This window comes from Ruditapes philippinarum, unplaced genomic scaffold (assembly GCF_026571515.1).
Source record: "Ruditapes philippinarum isolate M1 unplaced genomic scaffold, ASM2657151v2 ctg2265_1_1_1_1, whole genome shotgun sequence".
Lineage (NCBI taxonomy): Eukaryota > Metazoa > Mollusca > Bivalvia > Venerida > Veneridae > Ruditapes > Ruditapes philippinarum.
In genome coordinates this window covers 10,627-34,612 of record NW_026859606.1, presented here as the reverse complement: position 1 = coordinate 34,612, position 23,986 = coordinate 10,627, and the positions used below count along the sequence as shown (strand labels likewise).

Genomic DNA, 23,986 nt, shown 5'->3' with positions numbered 1-23,986 from the left:
AATTTGATAATTCTGACATAGCGATTAAAATATAAAGGAAAAATGGGCAAGTTCACCGTGCACACCTACATTTCTAGTGTAGTGGACAATTTAACATTTAGAATTTGTTTGCAAAATTTAAGATGTATTCTCTCAATTTCTTGACATTTTGTATAACCCCATACTTCAGCAGAGTAATTTAAAATAGAAACACAAAAAGCTGCACATAGTGTTTGGTTTAAACTCAAAGTCTGTACAAGAAAAGCATTGATGCAAAGCATCAAAGGGCGTCCAAGCAAGAAATGCAGAAAGTGAAGATGGACTAGTAGTAGACATATGATGACAAGATATTCTTATAAACTTTTCAATGGTTAATTTGTTTTTACCAGAATGAACGGACGAAAGACATTGTTCATTATGAACTTTGATTGGCATGCTAGAGATTAGAATATTACTTGTTATTTCTTTATGATTGTGATTGTTAATAGCAACGGATATACATGTATACCATCATTTATAATTCATATGTGTAACGCATGATCAACACCTTGTGGAATTGTCTCTTATTATGTTATCGCTATTAGCGAAGACCCCCTATTAAGATGTCTGTTCACACATGGTAAAAATATGACAATGGTTATATTACCATGTTGATCATGTTAAGGTGACAACAGACACTTTCCGTGGTACTCACATAAATGTCATTTAAACCAAGTTATTTTAGTAATAATTGTTATTCATTTAATTTTTGTGCATTAAATGTCGTTGATCATCATAAAAAATAACATATTTGAAAAAAAATGCCTTTGTAAATGATTGATTTTGAATAAAAATCCTAAAATTTTAAATCGTCATATCAAAGTCATTTTTTATTTTTTTGTCATCAAACTTTTGGAAAATAACCATACTTATATTATCTGGGGAACCGTGTCTCAAATTTTTTATATCTTTTCTCAAAAAAATATTACGTAACGTCAAACATTTTATGCGACTTTTTTCACCATACATATTACGTAATTAAAGATAATTAAGTCGCTGATTGAGCAAACAAAAATCCCTGACACGGTTCCCTCCGTAAATGAATTTCCTTTCATGTGCTTTAAACCGCATGTTAATTGCTTGATTATTAAAAAAGTTATGCCGATTCAAAGTTAGTCCGACCCGCATCAAACGAAGTGTCATAAATCGGCTGTTCTCTCTCGGACCCCTACGTTTCACGCTAAATAATTGCATAATACACAAATATCGCACCAGAGAGGGTCACAAGTTGCGGTAACATACTCTAACAACATTTTATGACCCAGTGACATCCGACCAATTAAAAAGCTGCTGATTAATATCATATAGCCGAAATTTCTTCAATTCTTAACGTGATTTACTGTCGTCGCACATGTCACGTGACTATCGGTAAAATTTGAGGCACTCAGTGGGGGCAAATGGAACGCATTTGCGCACCGCTAGCGGGGTATTTAATTGTTTCCTATTCGAAGTTTATTATTATTATCATCAGCATTATTATTGTTTTATACCAGTGTCACTCTGCCTGTGTATTCGTGTATGAAATTCCGTTAAAATATAAAATAAAATAACAAAAAACTGACAGTCTTTAAAAGTCCATGGTAGATGTACAAATAAGAACGGGATAGTATATATTTTTACCACCAAATTGATAATGCTTCACATATTTTAATAGAAATAAAAGGTATTACTCGATCATTATGATGTGGCCTTCTTGACTTCTATTATCACGAATATCATCTATGCACGGCATAGAGATCCAGTTTCTACCGGGATAGACAATAAATTTCATACTTTGTCCCAGATTTATTAGTACTGTGTCGGATTTACTGGCGAACAATTTATTTTCACTGAGAATATATTTTAATATCTTTTTTTATTCATAGAGAAATAATCATCCTTAGACAATCTAAAATGGTTTAGAAATTTGTCAGGGACACCTTACCACAAGTCATATAAGCGTTCACATAAAAAATGTCGTCTGTTGTTGTTTTACTTGACATTGTTAGAAAACGAGGTTGAATGTAAAGTAAGCCCTTGAATCCGTACAAAAGTCTATCAACTCAATGTAATATATATCAGATTAACGGGACAGACACATTATTTTCAAACCTTATGGATATTTTAGCAACTACATTTTTAATCAACCCCGTGGTCGTGCGATTTGCCGCTATGCTTAGTTATTTATGTTTCATACATTATGTTACGTACATTGGCCGACAATTTCTTAATTTATAAAAAAGGCTAACTGTTGAGATATTCATAAAAGATGTACGGTAGATGAACGATACATGTATTACGAGAAGTATGGACCAGTATGGACCTGTAATTCACGGATATATGGAACTACCGATTTCCCTCATTGATGCCTCAACAGGGGGCGGAGCGTTATCGATAATCGACAGGTTACGCGAATAGCAGATACAAATAGTATAGGTACCGTTTTAAATCGTTTAAAAATTCATTTTTTGGACTAACTGCTTCCAAAATTAAATCACGAATGTGTTCAGAAAAGGTTGATAAATCTACTTAGCAAAAAATCTCATTTTAGGTATTTTCAGTGATAATTGACTCCGTTGTCACCTTAAGCATAATTTTAAATATACAATAATTGTAATATCTATTTTAATATAAAAAATACAGATTTTATGAATATTGTTTTCCTCTCTTTTTTGTGTTTTATGTGCTATTTTAATACTGAGTTTTTACGTTTACTAGTCTTTTTTTTATCAAAATTGGAAAATAAATTTTAAGAATTCAATTGTCATATTGACCGACGAGTATAAATCAAAACTTAACTGGAAAAAGTCAGTAAATTATTCTTAATCTTTCAATATATAATAATGTGTATTCTTAAACAATGTACATGTACATTTGTATTTTTCTTTATCATTTTTTAAATTATCAATCAATTGAATAATTCATAAAATCTAATTTGTAACTTTGAATAATTCCTCGGCATCTTTACTAAACACGAATAACAAATTAAATAAAATGTTTCAAAGTTGATAGTGTCATATTAATACCGTAAAAATGTACCTTTTGCTCAATTATTGCACATATTTATTGTTTTTATCTCATAGAGATAAAATGAAACATGCTATTGTTGTTGTTGTTGGGTTTTTTTCGAATTGTATGTTATGTATAATAATGAGTTCTTCTGTGTTTATAAAATATTGTAACTAAAGTAAGTGACAAACATTCATTTTGGAAAAAAAGCTTATTTATCTGTAAAATATTTGTTCTGTTCTGTAACGATATCAAACATCTACTCCAAAACCGTGAGAGACCGGACAATAAACGTGTGATACTATTCGCCGGTCACTAGTAAATCCCGGTCAAAATAGACCGGGAGAGACCGGGAATTACCGATAGCAGTACATCCCTCTATAAATAGATTTTCGGAATGTTTAGGTCATCAACTCATCATTCTATTTTAACATACCATAATAACCCACTGTGTACTACAAAATGATAAATAAAAAAAACGAAAGACGGAAAAGGTTATTTCATGCATTGCGAAATTCTCCATTTCGCTATTCATTGTACATATCGAGACATTTTTTTAATCAAGCACCCTCATACCGATCGGAATGATCGGCTTTTATTATGTGGTCATAATAAAAGGCTCGAGAAGTTGCTGTCGCCTATTCACAAAATCTGATTTCATTCCTTAAGGGCGCCGCGCTTCGGCGCGGACGCCAATTATTTGATATTAAGGTATTCATTGCTTTAAGCGAAATATATTTTAAAGTGTATGTCCATCAAGTTAAAAGAAATGAGGAAGCGCATACGGCTGCAATGACATTATATTTTAACTTTCGTATATATTTCAATGAAAGCATTTACTTTCCGAGATTATTTGTAAGAAACAGGATCTAGCTACCATCCTTGAGTAGAATGTTGTCTTTCGCCAATATTAATAAGTACAGTAACACTGCACATAACAGCCTTTCGTTATACCGGACACATTTGTCGAACCTCTAATTAGTAGTTATACTACTTCTAGTATTGCATAATTCTGTCTGACATTTTGCACATTTAATCATGCGTTTTTTTAAAAATGTTTCATTAAGGAATGATTGTTGCATATTGAATCAAAGTTAAACCTTCTGCAAGTTTCTTTCCCCAAATACATGCATAACTTTCACTCAAAGTAAAGCTTGATTTTAGTGTAAGTCCGTTTTTGTTTTCAAAATTGTTTCAATAGACATTTCAATTACCAAAACTCATCTGTTCTTCGCAATTAACAACAGTTACTTTGTTCACGATCCCAAGACCCGTTCTTCACCTCCTGCCTACGTGCGGTATTATCGAAAATATAAAGAAGGGAATCACATCGGAAGAAAAATTGGCAAACATAAATAAAAATCACTTGGCATTATTAACATCAGCCGTCTTTGAAACGCCAAAATAATTTAAAAATAAATAAATATATAAGTAAATAAATTAATGAGTAAATAAATAAAGAAATAAATAAATAAATAAATAAAATTAATATATACACATACAATTAAGTTTATCTACATTTAACTGTATTTGCTTATATAATTAATATTATCACTTATTTCTCTATGAAAAAAAGATCGTATATCTTAAATAAAAGAATAATCGTCTATTTTCCATGAATTTAACTATTTATAAAAAGGTATTCCATTTTTAGGATAAGAAAACTATATTATGCTTAAGTACGCATTTGTCAACAAATGTCAGTCTCAATATTTTCAATTATTATGAGTAATATATGTTTTTTATAATTATTATATATATTGTATATATATTACAAAATCATCTTATTTTTGCCATGTTTACAAAAGAATCTCGTCAAGTTCTGTTTTCCATTTTCTGTGGTTATTTAAAAAGTATATAAACCTGACCTTATGACTTAATCAATGTGGCCATACCACGTGACTTTTCGGGTACGGAACACGCCGATTTTTCACCCGATTCAGGTATGTTTTTTATTCATAACTTATTTATTACTCAACCGATTTTGATCAGATAAATCGCAGAGTACCCGTAATTACATCAGTTATCCACGCTATATCAAAATTCTGAAGACCTCTGAATGGTTTTTGAGAACATTCGAGTACAGTTTTCTTTTCATAGCACTGGCCGAGGGGAACGGTACACACTCATTTGGCATAACAGGCGATTTCTAGCAAGTAATATGTTTTTGACACTATTTCATAGAAAAATAAATGTTAAATCTGATTGATTTACTATGACCAATGTATCTAGTGAATGCAAATGATGTTTAGCATATTTTTATAAAGTTATGTTGAAATGGTACGGAACACACTGTTATTTCAAAAGATACGGTACACACACACTTTCTGTCTTTGTAATAATTCTAAAATAAAATATATTAAAATTTAATTTAAATTATAATGTGAGTGATTTTTTTCATAGTTATACAATTTTTTAATTTAAACGAGAACCCAGGGACCTGTTTTGCAAAGTATCATTATGCCTACAGTTTGATGTAAACAGGATTATTCAAAAAATAAAAGAACATTTTGAGAGTACGTTGCGCAAAATTCGATTTTATATGTTGAGCAATTAATATTTGGCTATAAATGTTAAAATTTTAGGGAGGGATACGGAAAACATTCAAAATTTTGTTTTGTTTTGATTTTCATTTGAAACAATTAGGTATATTCTTTTGGATTATAAAACGAATTGTGAAATTCAAGGACATCTGTTATGTGCGATTATTATTTCATTTAATTTGTTTGTTCGAATATATAAATGACAGTCTAAACGAAGTATGAATATATAAACAAACAAGAAGTTAGGAGTAAGTTGGAAACAAAATGTTGTTTAAATAATCGAATTTGGAGAAAAAACGCTGGTTTTGATGTAAGTGGATTTTTTTAAATAACGGAAAGTTTAAAGTTTTTTTCGGCCACATGATATTTAGTATGAATCATCTGCCTGGGTCCCAAACTAACTGCATGTATCTAGATTATCAAATTATCTACATATGGACAAATATATTTCGCAGTTTTACGTGCAATCAAAATTAAAAATTTGATAATTTGAAGAACCCATATGGGAACAAGGCCTGTTATATAACGTAACGTAGTTTATACAAGGTAACCTTGTTACATATACATGTAAGGATATACATGTTAGGAAATTTGGTAAAATTATGCCTATCTTGGACTTTCATTTCAAGATGCATTTAACGCTCGAGGTCATGGATATGTGTGCTTGCGTGTTTGTGTTAAAAATAAAATGATATTTTAATAATACCCATTTTGTCAATCAAATGCTTTGGATTTTGGAGGCTGCGTTCTGTTTTATATACTACATGAAGTAGGTACGAGACCACAAGTGACTTCGATGTTTCGATTTTTTTATGTGAGGAAGTTTTCTTACTACAGTACAGAATGTCGGTTGTTTTACTCAGGTGCCCGTTCGTTCCTTTATTTATACCCAAAGGGGCACTTGTAAAATAGATAAATATAGAATCCCTAAAGAAAGCCCAACACGGCAAAATTGAAAATGTTGCTGGCTCGGTTTGATTGAGCCTGTTCATGGACGGTACTGGAAAGTGCAAATTACCGTCCACGCCCCCTAGCACCGGCTTAAGCAGAATTCAACATTTAAACGTGAAATAGTAAAATTTTGAATTTAGAAACATCCGCAGATGTGTTCATACGGCGGTAATCATGGAACCTTCAATGTGACACTTCCGTGCCATTCCATGAAAAGCGGCGTATGGTCCCCAAGTAATAAAAAGCGTGTGCCTTAAACGAGAAAACAATGGGCGGAACTAAATAAAATGGAATTTTGAAAGGGGATCAGAGGTTATGAAGCCTGCGTATCACAGATAAGACGTCAAAAGACAAATTTAAAAAGCAGGCAACATATCCTAAGGGTGATTCAACATTATTCAAGTAGGAATATTGGAACCACCCATATAGAAAATGTAAAACTCGAATTTCGCCACATGATAATGTCAGTTTTATGAGCAAAACTGACCTAAGTACATGAATTAAAAGTTATTTTAAAAGCTTCATGCCTTTAAACATTAAAAATTTAAGCAATGGCGACTACATTTTTATTTGTTTGGGTCGTCAGACCAAACAAATAATGGTAGCGAAATTTCAGGCTCTGATATGCTTATTTGCAAAATAAGAAAGTAGTCCGAACCCCTGGAAGCGGTTACTTACCTTTATATGTACTCTTACGCTGAAAAAATAAGGGGACATCACTGTGTTAAGATTGTCAAATGACGGGCGCATTAATTTTCAAGCCTTCTCGGGAGAAGAAAAAGTAGTTCCCGATTGGTCAAAGATTTCAAATATTGTGTAATTCTTTACAGATAAACATGTAATATTAAGCTCCATGATTATTTACATCGGTGTCAAACGAAATTAATAAGGGTTACAAATCCTAATTTAGAATGATATGGTTTTCTTCAGGCTGTTATCATATAACTTCCCCGTGGTCGAGGGGTTTTACGCTCGTTTAGGAAGAGAGATGTCCTGAGTTCAAATCCAAGTTAAGGCAACTCATGTTTTTATGTCTTTGTTTTTAATTGTTTAGCCAAATAAACAATGAATTACATATCAGTGTTGCAATAAGCCTTATAGCCAATTTACTACAGTTATGACACTTGAAACAACATTGGTGGCACTATACAAAAACAAATTGGTTTACAATCTCACAGCCTTCACCTTTCTGACATTCTGAGACCCAAACAAATTAAGCGCCTTCTGTGATTTGATTTAATTAAACATGACCATGATATTGCAAAATTGTACCTAATGACTTGCTTATTATTAACAAAATATAAATATATAAAAATTGTAATCAAGTAATGATACTTTTCAGCGATTTAGGTCATGACATTGTTTTATTTTTTCAGGATGAAGCAAAAAGACATATCTTACTTCACTTAAACTAAAATAAATAAAAAACAACAATAAACAACCATAAACATAACATTTTCTTTCTATAGATCGCAACTACCTGATTCTGTGAGGATCGAAGTGTTAAACATACCCTAGGTGATTTTAAATAGGACAATTACATGTTAAGCTTGATCTCTTGAAATATAGTGCACAAATACACATAAACATTAAAAGTGAGCATTATGATACATTGCAAAACAGGTCCATGGGTTCTCGTTTAAATTAAAAAATTGTATAACTATGAAAAAAAAATCACTCACATTATAATTTAAATTAAATTTTAATATATTTTATTTTAGAATTATTACAAAGACAGAAAGTATGTGTGTACCGTATCTTTTGAAATAACAGTGTGTTCCGTACCATTTCAATATAACTTTATGAAAATATGCTAAAACATCACTACATTCACTTGATACATTGGACATAGTAAATACATCAGATTTAACATGTATTTTTCTATGAAATAGTGCCAAAAAACATATGACTTGCTAGAAATTGCTTGTTATGACAAATGAGTGTGTACCGTTCCCCTCGGCAATGGCTATGAAAAGAAAACTGTACTCGAATGTTCTCAAAAACCATTCAGGGGTTTTCAGAATTTTGATATACCGTGGATAGCTGATATAATTACGGGTACTCTGCGCCTTATCTGGTCAAAATCGGTTGAGTAATAAATAAGTTGTGAATAAAAAACATACCTGAATCGGGTGAAAAATCGGCGTGTTCCGTACCCGAAAAGTCACGTGGTATGGCCACATTGTTAATGAAACCCCACAACAAACATGAGAATTGTCAAATAACAGCTGATTGAATGCGCGCTAATGAATTACAAGAGCGTAGCGGTCGGTATTAGTGGTGGCTTTTGAATGTTAATGTTCGCTAAGCTCTCATGGATACTACCACTACACTACTACATTATCTCACTGCAGGTAGTTTGACAAATAAGTGCAATAATACTATCCATAAACACATGACCTTAAGTGCACTGATCCATGCTATGTTTACAACGGGTCCGAAATAAAAAAAACTTTAACAGTAGTACGGTAACTATATGTTTACTGCTGACTTTAGAAAGAAAGAACAGGTATGTAAATGTTTACTTTTTGTTAAGTGTAGTGTGGTAAAAAATGAAAACAGTTTGATTCTTCGTTTATTTGTGCATGATCTATATTGTTGTATCATGTTCAGGGTGTATTGTATACTGTATGCCCATTTTTTCTGAGCTGGTTAAAAAGTTTTTGTTTTAAACACATTTAGTCACAGGCATTGTAGGTCATTTGGTGTAGGTTAAATGTCACACTAGTATAGGTTGTAGGGATGCCAGGTCTAAATATAGAGTTGGTGTACAGAAAGACGTCGCACAAACCAAAAGAAGGTCGCGAAAGCATTTTAGTCATCCACCATAACAAGGTTGTTGACATAGCACAAATAGTACATAATCTGGATCTGGTTTTATTAATGATATCCCTTATTGTTTTCTTTATAAACAGATTACCTTGTTTACATGTTAATGTATATGTTTTAAATATGGGTAAGCGATTTTCTTAGCTTATGATGGTCGGGCGTATAGTATTATGCACCTGGTAGTCTGTTTATCCACCAGTCCGTCCGTCTATCGGCTATTCTTTGTGTTCCGCTCTGTATCTTTCGAACCGATGAAATATATCATGATCCTGGGGTGAAAATATCCCAACCCATGGGTGGGGGTCACTATGTGTATTTAGACTCACTCGTATGAAATATAAATGTATGTTGGAAATATTTTACTTATGAGAAAATATGTCAAATCCTATTTTTTTTTATATTACTCAAACAAATTTTCATTCGGTGTATATTGGCCTTGTTTTACTCTTTTAGTTGCGTTTTAAGATTTAAACAATTATATTTACTAAGACGCATTAATTAATTATGCTTTGATGTATACCTTAACATTATTTATCTTAACTTACGGAGCCCCTAATTAGGCATTTTTTTCCGGGACTAAATTCATTTTTGCGAACTATTAATTCGTTTTTACGAACAGATAATTCGTTTTTACGAAATATTAATTAGTTTATACGAAATATTATTTCGTAATTTCGAAATATAAATTCGTAAAAATTTAATATTATTACGTACTATATAAACTGTACACTGCTTTTTATTTCACTTTTTATGTTTAAAAAAGTACCTTCATTAATAATATAGATACTACTTATTAATGATATATTGATGAATTCGTTATTTTGAATTGTCACTGTTATTTTTTGCAGTGAAACGTAGGTTTATTGCTGGACTATTTTCTTCTTAATTCGGCCAATACATAACATTAAAAGGAAAGCCTTTCAAATTGGAATGTCAAAAAAGATAACAATGTATATAATAAACAGCAAGCTCAAGTGTTTTCTATATATTAAGTTTTTTCTATCACTCGTAGAAACCGAATCACATAAAATTGTTTTCATGCCACCAATGCAAATATCCTGTATTTATAGAATAAAAAATGAACATCATTTACAGAGCAATTTTTAAGGTTTTAGCATAATACTTTGTCAATAAGGGGACTCTCTGCTTCCTACCTTTTTTACAAGAAAATTTAAGTACAAGGTCTAAAAATGTGTCATTAACTATATTTTTGTTCTCAAGACAAAAGAAAATTTCAGAATTGCAAGTAAATGATTCCATAAATTGCTATTAAGATTTTTATGTGACATAAAATGGATATGGTCTTCTGCAAATGTTTATAAGTTACCTTGACATCATCTTTGTAAGAGAAAATGTGCAGTCGTCACCTTTGATAATCGATGTCTATTTATAGATTGCAATTATGACGGAAGTTAAAGTTCCTGATGCAGGTGGCGCGACGGTGACTATGGTGGATATTGGAGGAATCGCAGTTGGTAGTTTCTTTAAACAAGCGCATGAGATAAAACAGATAGTTGACAACGTTCGTAATTTTACGTTTCGTGACGAAGACATCATGCTTTGTACATTTGGAAAAACTGGTTTGATTTAACTCACATATATTAAAAAAAAATGCAACCACTTTTTATAAATCATTTCATGATCAATGTACTGTTTAATTTTTTGATGAAAAATGCTAAATATATAAGTTCTAAAGATTTATAAATGTAAATTGATTGTACATTACTGTTAACCGAGTGGTTTAAATCCTATATGCCAAACAAGTCAATTGAGGCCGTAACAACAGCTTGTTACCTTTTATATGCAGAAATTAGTATATAGTGTGTTTTAAATGTTCATTAACTAGAATAAAATGTATATTCAAATATATATGCTTAAGTACTTCTTGAATTGATTACAACGAGGACAAACAAATATAAACGTTGCAGATCATATATAGAAGTGACCATGGTAAAAATTGTTGGGAAAAGGTCAACATAGTCAGGGGTTGGTTAATGAACTTATGAAGTTTGAAGGTCATTTTGTGTTTTATGAGCAAGGTTAAAGTTTTTGGACAGACATACAAAGATATTTGAGGCTAATGAAATAATTTGTTTAAATTTGTAGCACTCTAAAATTACAAAAACAACAGGAAGCTTACACATTTTCACACAAAACAATAAAAGTAAGGTTTACATAATTAGGCTAGTGCACTTATGTCTTTATTCACAGTCTATTCGTGCATTTACATGTAGAAAATACTGAATAACTGTACCAAACAAACTGATAATTGCTTTTAAAAGGTCACTCTTACTTAAAATCTATCATAATTGAAAATTATCAGTTTAGAAACAGTGCCAAGTATGACACTTTATTGCTGTTTTTTTATATATATACAGGCACGAACTGGGCTTATGAAATATTGATGATGATTCAGAATAGGTCGGCTTCCCGGATAGAATCAAGCAAAGTGTTTACTATGCTTGAAGCTAATTTTGCTGAAGTGATTGATAAGCAACCTTCTCCCCGGATTATAAACAGTCATTTACCACCCAGGTAAATACAACTTGTACAAGTTCTTATAATGAATGAGAAGAAATAGTTGGTCTTACACTCATTTTAAAAACTAATGTTGAATAAATTCTCTTATAGGTCTTGACTCCTTCAGCGATGTCTAGAAACGGGTTTTCAAAGAGATTTTATTATATGAATCGTCATCAGTTACTGCAAAGAGCTTTCCCGCTGACTGTGCCAAACGTCTTTCCTTGTGTCCACACATCAGTAAACTTGTACCTAATTTTACCTTATATATGTTATTTAAGATAAGTGTTTCCAATTCATTTAGAGTTGAAGATTGACTTATATGAATGAAAGGGTTTGAAAGAATTTGTTTTCTCCGATGTGCCATGGACAGACCGCACTTGGGATGCTTTTGGGCTCTTTTGGGCCGAGGTCATTATTGCTATAGTAGATAAAAATAATGAGATAATGTTATCAAACTGTATAGCAACTAGCAAGCTTACGTGGATACATTGCTTTCGGTTGCACTTGGGTCAAGATCAAGGTCGCTTCTACTAAAAAATAGACAAAAGTGTTTCCAGTCGATAACCAGAGTTATGAATGATATACTGTATCAAACTAGATACTAGGCAATTTTATGTAAAGACCTCACTTGAGATGTTTTGGGGCTCTTAAGGGTCAATATCACTGTTTATGAAAATAAAAAAAATGGTTCAATCAACCTTGGTATATATCAAGCTTATGTGAACACTCCCTTATAAGTGCTTTTGGGATACCTTACTAACTTGTACTAAAACAGAAAAATAATTGTCGGCCATACCTTTAGTAATTTCCGGATGAATTTAACTCGTACTTAAAATTTAAAACATTTTTGACAAAAACGACATATTTGATTAACCTTGATTAAACGTAAGATTCAAACTCATGGAGGCGGACACAACATGATAACCACATATCATATACCATGCAGAAAAAAATGTGTGCAAGCCAATAACTAGAGTTAAGAATGAGATAATGGTATCAAACTGTATAGCAAGCTTACGTGGATACACTGCTTTCGGTTGCACTTGGGTCCAGATCAAGGTCGCTGCACTAAAAATAGACAACAAATGTGTTTCCAGTCGATAACCAGAGTTATGAATGATATACTGTAATCAAACTTAGTACTTGGCAATCTTATGTAAAGACCTCACTTGAGAGGCTTAGGCTCTTAAAGTTCAATGTTACTGTATATGAATATTTAAAAACGTTTACCGATCAATAATTGCAGTAAGAATTGATGTATTGTTTATATCAAGCTTATGTGGAGCATTCCCTTATTAGTCATTTTGGGCTCCCTATTTTACCGTTACTCAAACAAACACAAAAATGATAAACGGTCATACCTTTAGTAATTTTCGGATGGATTTAACTCACACTCATATATGACGGTTTTTAATTACCTTTACCTTAAAATGTCATTTGATTGTAAAGTTAAAATATGGAAATTTCTTTCAGTGTTGTATTTTGACTTTCTCATTTATTTATGTACACTGATTCAAAAAAATATCCCGACAAAGAATCTCTTATTTTTTTATTTATATACTAGTATTTATTTATTTATTTATTATTTTTTATTATTATTATTTTTTATATATTTTTTATTTATTTATTGGGGGCGTGGGGATTTACGTCGAATCAACACAGTATAGGTCATATGACGACTTTTCAGCTTTACTAGTAAAGGAAGACCTCAGGTGCCGTGCATTATCGCAGACATGAGCGGGCACGTGCGTAGAATCACCGGCTAGTTGGATAGCTTCATTACATGCAAAATCTAAAGGCCCGTTCTGGATTCGAACCCCCAGAGACGGACACGAGCTGTTGAACAACATATCATACAACATAGGGGGTTTATAATTTTGAACCCCAATGTCCTTGATCATCAGTTTCATATTAACAAAACATTGAATTTGGAATGACTTTATTCATTGATGCATTTTGTTTGCACAAAACAACATTTAGAACTGAATTACACGAAAGGCAGGTTTGAAACAATTCAACTTCATGAATTAGGAAATTCATATTCGAGAAATTCACAATTATAACTTCCTTAATTCACGTTTTCACCATACGGCATTCGTGAATTCACGATTTCAACTTCAAGCATTCACGATTTCAACTTCACAAATTTACGATTTTAACTTCACGCATTCAACTTCGCGAATTCACGCTTTGAATTTCACGATTTCAACTTTACGAATTCACGATTTCAACTTTACGAATTCATGATTAAAAACTTTACGAATTCACGGTTTCATCTTCACCAATTTAAGATTTCACCTTCTTGAAGTTGAAATCGTGAAGTTAAAAACATGAATTCATAATGTTGAATTCGTGACGTATAAAATCGTAAATTTGGGAAGTTGAAATCTCAAATTCGTGAAGTTGAAATCGTGAGTTCGTTAAGTTGAAATTGCGAATTCATGCAGTTAAAAACGTAAATTTGTGAAGTTAAATTAAAGTGAATTCAAGAAATTTAAATCGCGAATTCGTTAAGTTTAAATCATGATTGGAATGAAGTTGTAATCATGAATTCGTGAAGATCTACATCTACATTATACTGCTTAAAAATCGGAAACGGTAACACTAAGTTGTCCTTGAGTATGGTATAAGGTTGTCCAGGTTTCTAGTGGGTGTCAGATGGTGAAATCTTGACCCTCACAAGTGTGTGTTGGGTTTGTAAAGTAGAACCCGATGATTCAAGAATTTGAAATGCCATAATCGGTCTTTCGTGGTTAAACTGTTATATTGTGTACTTCAAATAAACCTTGATTTTTTAATGACTTTCAACCAATAAAACATTCGAAAACATTGTTGCGTGGCATTGTCATAGTTATTGTTGTTTAACTTGTTTTTATATTGCTACGACCTTTCCATTATGCTTGCAGATTTCTTCCTCAACCTGGAATGACATCAAAGAAAATCAAAACGGTCTTGTGTTTAAGAAACCCAAAGGACCAAGCTGTGTCATACTATTGCCATCTGAAGGGAATAACGTTAAACGACTATGACGGAAAGTGGGTGGATTGGCTACCAGAGTTTTTGAAGGGAAAATGTTAGTGTATTTGTTTTTCTTTTCTTTCTTTTTTATTGGTTGGATTTTACGTTGCACCTATACAGTATAGGTCATATTGCGTCGTTCCAGCTGTACTGTTGGAGGAAAACATCAAGTGTCCTTCTATGCATTATTATTATTTTCAGGCACGAACGGAAATCTGAGTTGAACTACCACCGTTTTGTAAGCTAAAATGTTGCAGGCTCAGTTTGACTGAGCCTTTTCATGGACGGTACTGTCAATTGCAAACTACCGTCCACGTCCCCTGGTACAGGCTTAAGCAGAATTCAACATTTAAACAAGAAATGGTAAAGTTTTGAATTTATAAATATCAAAACTGCCGTGTTGAGGGGCAAGTGGTTTGAAGTCAATGACTTTAACCAGCCAGCTAAATGTATGTGTAAGGTACTTCAAATCTAAACATGTCTATTATAAATAGTAAGATATCTTGTTAAATTAATATATCCTACAGCACTACATAGTTTATCATATTGCAATAATAATTTGAGTATTTGTATGGTATTTATTAGCCGAGGGTCTGACTAAAAACCACGAGCCTCTCAGGGCTGCAGGTTCAAATCCCGCTTAGGACTTTGAATGCCTTCATGTGAGGAGGACCGATTGTTTAACTCGGGTTCCCGCTTGTGTCTGTTTAAGTAATGGACATGAGTGCACCTTTGTTTATATAGGCAAGTATGTATGAATACCAACTTTCGCTCAGATTATTATAATGCAGAGTTATGGTTCTTGTGCACTGCACACCTTCTCAATAAGATTTATCTATCTACAAAGTTCCATGTTGATACCTCTTATAGTAATTACTGATCTTAAATAAAAAGATAGGTTAAATTGTATACATTCATTTTAAGTTGAGTATGGGAAGTACAGTGAATATTTGTCAGAGTGGCAACATTTAGCAGGCGACAATCCAGGATTTCCGCTTCATATCATGTACTACGAGGATCTTAAAAAGGTTTGTCTGTATAATGTGTTATTTATCCTTTATTACACCGTAAAATCAAATGGATAGACAGCCGATCAACGCGTCGACATCCGTACAAGTATATTCGTCGGTATAAAACGTAATTGACGGACGGTCATTTTATTTTATATCGCTACTAACTTGATGATAACGATAATAATTATCCATGCTCAGTTCCCTGTAACTCGCCTGTTCTAAAAATAGAACTATCGACCTTTAACAGGAAGATATCCACGACTTAACTTCAGTCTTATTCAAATCCCTCAAGAGGCGAACGTGTCGCGGAGAAAGCACACGGCAGGTCAAGGTCAAGTCATCTAAAGTACCTCAGATGATTGTTTGACCTGTCATGCCGCTTTTAATGATAGTTATTGTACGAATGCCGCCGGAAAGCTGAAACCTTGGACAGTATTGTCGTCTTCGTCAACCACCAACGAGCGAAGAACAGGTTCCAGAAAGATTCTGCATTAAAAGACGTCTCAATGTGATTACAACAGTTGACTGGCATGGACGCTAATAATTCTCGGACATATCGTTATTCCGGCGCCGAGTATAAACAAACCTACAGACAACAAAGTTAACTCCAGTAAATTTCCGGCGCTTATTGAGTCACCTTCCTTTTTTATATGTCAGTTGTGTTTTTGATATGACCGAGGCAGATTTGTCATTTGATTTTACAGCTGCTACCCTTTCGTCTTGGGGGCGGGATAGTGTTAACGGGGATATTCCTATCCTTACACCTTGAAGAGTCTTCCGGTAAACAAAATAACGAGGAAACAGTTTTCTAAAATGAATTTATTAGAGCAACGCATGGAACGGAAATAGTGCAGTAGGTTTGAATCCTTGATGGATTGGGTGGAGAGTGAATTTCCAGATGTTGCAATTGCTAACAGTAATTCGGATGATATAACATCGCAAATAGTTCATCATTCGGACCTTGCTAGGTCGCGAAAACTCGACTTTCCAGACCATAAAAGGCCGCGGATATCTTCACCTTCGGACCATAGACCATAAATGAGTCACAGAGTAATGACGACTCATCAATCCATCCACATAGACAAGAACATCTTGATTTGCTTCGACATGTTGACGAATGATATGTGCTTTTAAAGTGTAATACAAAATCAGTACTTTCATTGTTGTCAGACAGTTCAGATTCTAAAAATGAGAATAGTAATTATTTTATTAACTGTAGATTATCAAAAGAGAACCGTGACATTTTTTTAATGTTTGGACCAAAACCCGAAACATCTTGACCATCAGGATTGATTTTGGATAAATCTCAGGAAGACTTATTGAAATCTGTTTGGAGATGTCGAGAGTCGAATGAAATGTCAACTATTAAACTTGAATCATTCGAAAATTTCACAGTAAGTGGAGAATTCAAACCACTTTTGAAGGTTCCATGTTTAGATCCAAAAAATGAGATTTTGCTCAAAGATAGATATGGGTCGAATGCATCTTACAAAAGACAGGCATATTTTATAAAGTTCATCTTGTAAGAATATTGAAAAATTAGCTTACAAAAGTTAAAGTGCATTAAGTGTAGCTCTCACTATGATCATGTACATGCAACAAGGTCGAGTTAAACTTCTTACTTTACTAATGGATAAAGATCCATATTTTCATGCTGCTATATAGTCAACAAAGGATATTTTTGAATTGCATCGCATTTAATTGGTAAAAAAACTACACGGGCATGAGTTTTTCACCATCTTGTTCGTAGAGGAGCAACAATTGCCGGAATTGATAGGAAAATTCCAGACATTGATTCAAGACCTGATTCACATCTGGGAAATCAAATAGGTCATTGGACAGAAACAGAAAAAATACAACATATTTTGGAAATGGAAGCAGTTCACCGCCCTATCAAAAATTTTGTTCCATATCTCAGGAACAAACATGTTTTAATACAGTCAGACAACACCACACTGGTACAGTTTACATGAATAGACAAGCAGATGTGAACAAAATCCTTAATTTTTAATAAAAACCTGGGATTTATGGCAAATGTTACTTCAAAACAAAACTATTGTCAGAGCTGCCCATGTGACAGGAAAATTAAATGTACTTGCAGACCAGTTATCACGAACAGTATTAAAACAAACAAAATGGACACACAATCAGTTCTGAATGCAATTTTCTTGAAAATCAGGTCACCTCTCAATAGATCTTTTTGCATCAATTCACAACCTCAAACTATCAGTTTTTTGTTCATGGAGTCATTGTTCTCAAACATATACCTGACAATATCACAGGAAAAGATCTTTGCATATGCTTTTCCACCAATAGCTCTTATTCCCAGATTATTAAATGTATAATTGTAAAATTCTACAATTTGCTCCGTGTTGGCCACGAAGACCGTGGTACCCACAATTTTTACAGTTTCTGGTAGCTTATTCAATCAAGCTACCTTCCTAGAAAGACCTTTTTAGTCAACAAAACACTAAACTTCTTCATCAAAATCCAAAAACGTTAAGTCTGACTGCATGGCTTTTATCGACAAATCCTTAAGAACAGAGGGATTTTCAAAGAAATCTCGAAAACTTCTCTCAGCCTCTTGGCGAGCAGGTGCTAGGAAAAATTACTCAATAAATGTTAATTAAGAACAATTAGTCGATGGTGTAATCAAAGGAAAATGAATCCATAAAATGCAACTTTGATACCGTTTACAGATTTTCTGGCAGACCTCTTTCATGAAGGCTTAAATATTATTCTATAGAAGGCTACAGGTCAATGTTTTCATCTGTTTTACCGCCAGTTGATAATTTTCCGATTGGTCATAAGTCTTTTAAAATGTGTTTTCATTTCAAGACCACCCACTTTAAAGTTAGTTCCATCGTTGGGAATAAATTTGGTCTTAACAGCCTTGAAAAAATTTCCTTTTGAGCCTATGATGAAAACACATACGAAATTTGTTACTTTTAAGACTGTTTCTCTAATAACAGTCACTACATTTAGGCGACGTAGTGACATTAATTCCTTGAAGTTTGGAGAAAATAATGTCAATGTTCAGAATTGAGGCATTACATTCATAAGGACTGAAATTTCTTAAACAGATAGACCTGGCCACATATCACCATATATATTTATTCCAGCTTTCCCGTCTTACAAACTTTTAGATCCTAAAAGGGCATTGGCCATTTATTTAAAACGCACAAATAATTCATAGCTTAGTTAATGGTAAAGATGAAACAACGTGTTTATTTCGTTTTGCAGACCATATAGACCAGTAACTAATCAAACCATTGTTGCTTGGATAAGGAAAACTGTACAGAAAGCATATAAAGAGCCTGAATAGGAGTCAGAGAAAGTTTTTAGGAGCTTTCTGGGCACATCTGAAAGAAACTCCATCAAAATTTATCATGAAAGCTGCAGATTTGCAGATGGGACAAGAGTGTCTGCTTTTATAAAGTTTTATTTGAAATCTGTTAATACAGAAATATTTCAATAATATACAAAAATGTAAATAACCGGCGAGTTGCGTCAACAAAATATGATGTTTACTGCCTTAAAATGGGAGACTACAGTGTTTCGATATAAATAACTGTAACTTGTTGTGTAGTTGTTATTAAAAGGAGGGTATTATGTATACAGTGCAAAGAAGTATTTTATGGAGGGATATGTATGAATGGGATTTTTACTTCTGTATATCAGTGTAGTAAATAGTTCAGTAGTGTATATCCAGTGCAAATATGCTATAAACAATACATCAATGAATAACTGAAAACCCACAAACCAGTGGAAGAAATACTGCTTTGAAATCTGGATAATCATTATCGTTATCATCGGGTAAGTAGCGATATGGAATAAAATTGGAAAATTTAAACATCAAATTGAAATTTTATAAATATATACTTACCTGATGATACCATTATTATACCAACCCAAACTCCTCTTTCAGTAATGTGCTGACTCATATTTATGAGCGCCAGACTTTACTGAAATTATCTCATAGATATCTACCTTTTATAGATAGATAGTTATATTTCTAGAACAGGCGAGTTACAGGTGACTTCTTATTGTTATCAACAGGTAAGTGAACATTCGTAAAATTTCACTTTGATAAATAAATGTTCCAAGTATTTATCTTCTTTAAACATATTCCGACTGTGTTAAATGTTATGGATTCATAGTCAACATCTAAAGGAGCCTGCTACCTATGCAGGCTTTATTTTACGTGAATTTTGATTGAAAATAACCACACTTTCCGCTGAGATTAAGCATTTCTTAAAATAAGTTACAAAAACTTCGGATGATAATAAATCATTTTAATATACGATTCGTAGACGTAAGCATTTTTTTAAGATATCGAGTATTTAAGATTAAATGTCTTCAAAATTTGAGTAATGTCACCAACCGTTCGCCTCTATTTAATAATAACATCAACATCCGCTCATCAGCAAGAATGAATAACGCTGAAAACCGTTCAACGAAACAATTTCTAGGTCATTTGTGCTATAATAACTAGGATAGAGAAAATCATGTTCTATTAAAATATACATTAATTCACAGTACTTTCTAATGCTCACGCAATCCACCTACACTTCAAAACATTTTTGGGTTGTCGACCATATAAAATGTATAGATATTAAAAATGCAGAGTACTTGTATAATACACCGATAATGGTTATGATATTCCGGTAGCTTTTTCTTTAAATTTATTTATTTATCTATTTATTTTTATTTTGAAGGATGGAAGAGCTGAATTAGACAAATTACTGGCGTTTCTTGGTGTACAATTAGATGACCAGCTGAAACAGGACATCATTGAGATGTGTAAGTTCGACAAAATGAAATCAGATAAAGGTAAAAACTACAAGCCGTTCACGAAATCGGACTTCGAATTTTTCAGAAAAGGTAATCTTTTTTGATTAAACACATTTCCCAGGATATCAGGATACTTAATTTTCTCCTTTGCATTTTTATTTGACTTCATACACCCTATTCCTTTTGTATTTTATCTATTTATTATACAAAGGGTTTTTAATGAAAATATTTTTTTATCTTAAATTAAGGCAAAGCCTTAAAACGTTCTTTCAATAAGAATTTACTTACACAAATATGTAATACTATAACAACACATTTTTCAAATTTAATAAATCGTACTCACAAAGATTCAAATTTCGGGAAAATTGTCTCTGAAATCTGTACCATTTCGCCAAACGGTGCGTTGTCGTCTTGTTTAATTTAAACATATTTTATTGCATTAAATACATGTTTACAAAAATATCGTACAAATAATGAGTATATATCAAAATGCAAATGGGTTGGGCAACAAGTTCTTACAACATTAGATAAAGCCCTTCCCTTGGTAAAGTTCGTCCTCAAAATCATTCGATTTTTATGCAATTTGCACCAATATTTAAATGGACATATTCCCGGCGCAAAGAAGATGTTTTTACCTCTGCTTTGTTTTGAATATGTTTTAAATATATCAGTCATTTAAATTTCACTTGTTATCCCATTTTTTTCGCTTCGACCAGACCTTTCATTCTTTGTCGCAACAAACATTTCAGAATTTCAGACGTGGCATTACTTTGTGAATTTATGCATTAGGTGCTACTTTTTCACACAACATAATATGCAACTTTATTATTACACAACGAGCCTATACCAAAAACATGGAGAATAAAATGATAAGTGATTCGGATATTCAGCTGTAATAGAGAATAAATATACACACACACACACACATATATATATATATATATATATATATATATATATATATATATATATATATATATATATATATATATATATATATATATATATATATATATTCAAAAAATTTATCAGTATAATTTCTTTCATATGGTTCCTTTTTGCTGTTACATTAATGTTTGCAGCATAATTGTACTCTGTATATAATTAACTGCACATATTTTATGTTGAGTTTTGTTATAACAGTCGGTTAAGGTTTCCTGATCTATCTTTTGTTTTTCATAAAGCGTAGCGTTTTTTAAGATGACTAAACAGTTCTTTACAGGAAATGTTATGTCAAGAAAAAAATCTGATTGAAGTTGAAAAAGGTATACATGATTGTCATACATTATGAACGATTATTTGTCTTAAGATATTAGCTGGTATTACAACTTAATATTCCCTTATAGGTGAAGTTGGCGATTGGAAGAATTGGTTCAGTGACGCTCAAAATGAACTGTTTGATGATACCTGGAAGAAGGAAACTAAAGACTTAACTTTATTTAAATTTAGATATGTTTGAATATACCTAATCAAGTTTACACAGATGTGTAAAGTATGTAAACGTTTAGATGTTGAATTCTTATCAAAACATACTGGTAGGAGAATATATGATGATAAAATTTGAGTTGAAAATGATTTACTGCAAAAGTATACCTTGGCTTCAACGTCGATTGAAGTGTTTACGTCATTACATACGTTATATAGCGTTTTATGTACGTTTCCCCACACCTTCCACTATCGAGAAATGCATTGGAGAGTCTATTCAATTAGATATTTATAGATTAATCTCGTTCCAAAATAAAAAGGGATTGTCCAATCAGTCCCTCTTTTTAACCTTAAAATAGGGTTTTTGGTTGTAAATATTGGAGTTTTTTTTCACTAATGGTGAATACAAAAAAGAAGTGACTCTTTACTCATTCAATTTTATTGAAAATTTGACTTAAAACATTGAATAAATACATACAACAAACATTTTGTTCGATCGATCGAACAAATATATATATATTGTTCGATCGATCAAACAAAAAGGGCAAACTTGTTATTACTAAATTTGTTCGATCGATCGTTTTTAGAAGTGCTGCACGTTCAGTATGAGATAAGCCCATGTGAGATAAGATTTTCCAACACCGTTATTTTTAGTAACATTTACGGATTTTTCTATCTGGTTAGTGAGACATAGAAATATGTCACAGGAACTGAAGTAAAGATTAGGTGTTAGTTCGGTAGGCATACTCGTTTTTATTTGTTTGTGTCGTCAGACCAAACAAATCATGGTAGCGAAATTTCAGACTCTAATGCTGTTAAATGCAAGTTCCGAAAGAAGTCCGCTTTTTTCAGTGATAAAGATTTAGTCACGCACCAGATTTGGACGGAGTTGGGTAATGAAAGTGATACAATATAGCACTTAAAGTAAAGATGTCCTCCTGTTGCGTTGCATACATGTAACAATGTCTTTATCAGAAGAGTAGTTTTAAGCCAATTTCGGAACTGTGCGTGTATGGCACGCTTAACGTTGCAAAAATCAATAAATCTATTTTGGTCTATATCCAATATTTCTATTGTATAACTCTTATTTCATATTTTATACCATAATAAATATTTGTGTGAGATAATTTTCTATGTGTATGTTCTACATTTAAAAATATATATTGTATAATTAAAAATATTTATTGTCTACAGAAAAATATTTATTCGATTATTTGAATCATGGGATAGAATCAAAATGTTCTAACACTTAACATATTAAGCCCCGCTAATAAATTAAGCATATTTTTTTCTGATCATGTGTTATCATTCTGATTAAAGTTCGGAAATGAACAATGTCTCTGTGTATGTCACTTGTAAATAGTGCATATGCTTAATCCCCCTTATAAATATATACGTACGTCTAAAAATGGTATGAAATAGATTTTAAAGTCCTCTGGACATACAATCGTATAATGTTTTTTCACTCATATGCCAAATAATTTAACCACCATATAAACCTAAGTAAGGATATCAAGTAAAATATACATATTCTCTTTCATAAAAAAATATATGAGGAATCATATAAGAGGACTAAGAGATCGTCTTCACGAACTTATACTCTAGGTTTTATAGAAGATGTACGAAAGGATAACGTAAGATGAGCAGGGGATCATCTAGATACAAACACACACGCACACTCATGCACACACACACACACATACATGCTCATACATACATACATACATACATACATACATACATACATACATACATACATACATACATACATACATACATGCGCATACATACATACATGCGCATACGTACATACATACATCTAAAGTTGTGACCATTTGTACCGTTTGACAGTTCCAAAGAAAAAGCTCTTTAAGGCCTCAACAG

The 23,986-nt window shown here is 32.4% G+C and overlaps 1 protein-coding gene across 1 annotated transcript; it reads left to right on the top strand.

Annotated features, from left to right (window-relative positions):
* The first annotated feature begins 8,900 nt into the window (after positions 1 to 8,900).
* On the top strand, positions 8,901 to 22,170 carry LOC132757222 (sulfotransferase 1A1-like). The gene is made up of 7 exons (XM_060748436.1): positions 8,901 to 9,009; positions 10,723 to 10,909; positions 11,708 to 11,864; positions 14,759 to 14,925; positions 15,795 to 15,898; positions 20,602 to 20,767; positions 22,024 to 22,170. The coding sequence occupies exons 1-7, from the start codon at positions 8,977 to 8,979 to the stop codon at positions 22,134 to 22,136; spliced, it is 927 nt and encodes a 308-aa protein (XP_060604419.1). The 5' UTR covers positions 8,901 to 8,976; the 3' UTR covers positions 22,137 to 22,170.
* Positions 22,171 to 23,986: the final 1,816 nt, after the last annotated feature.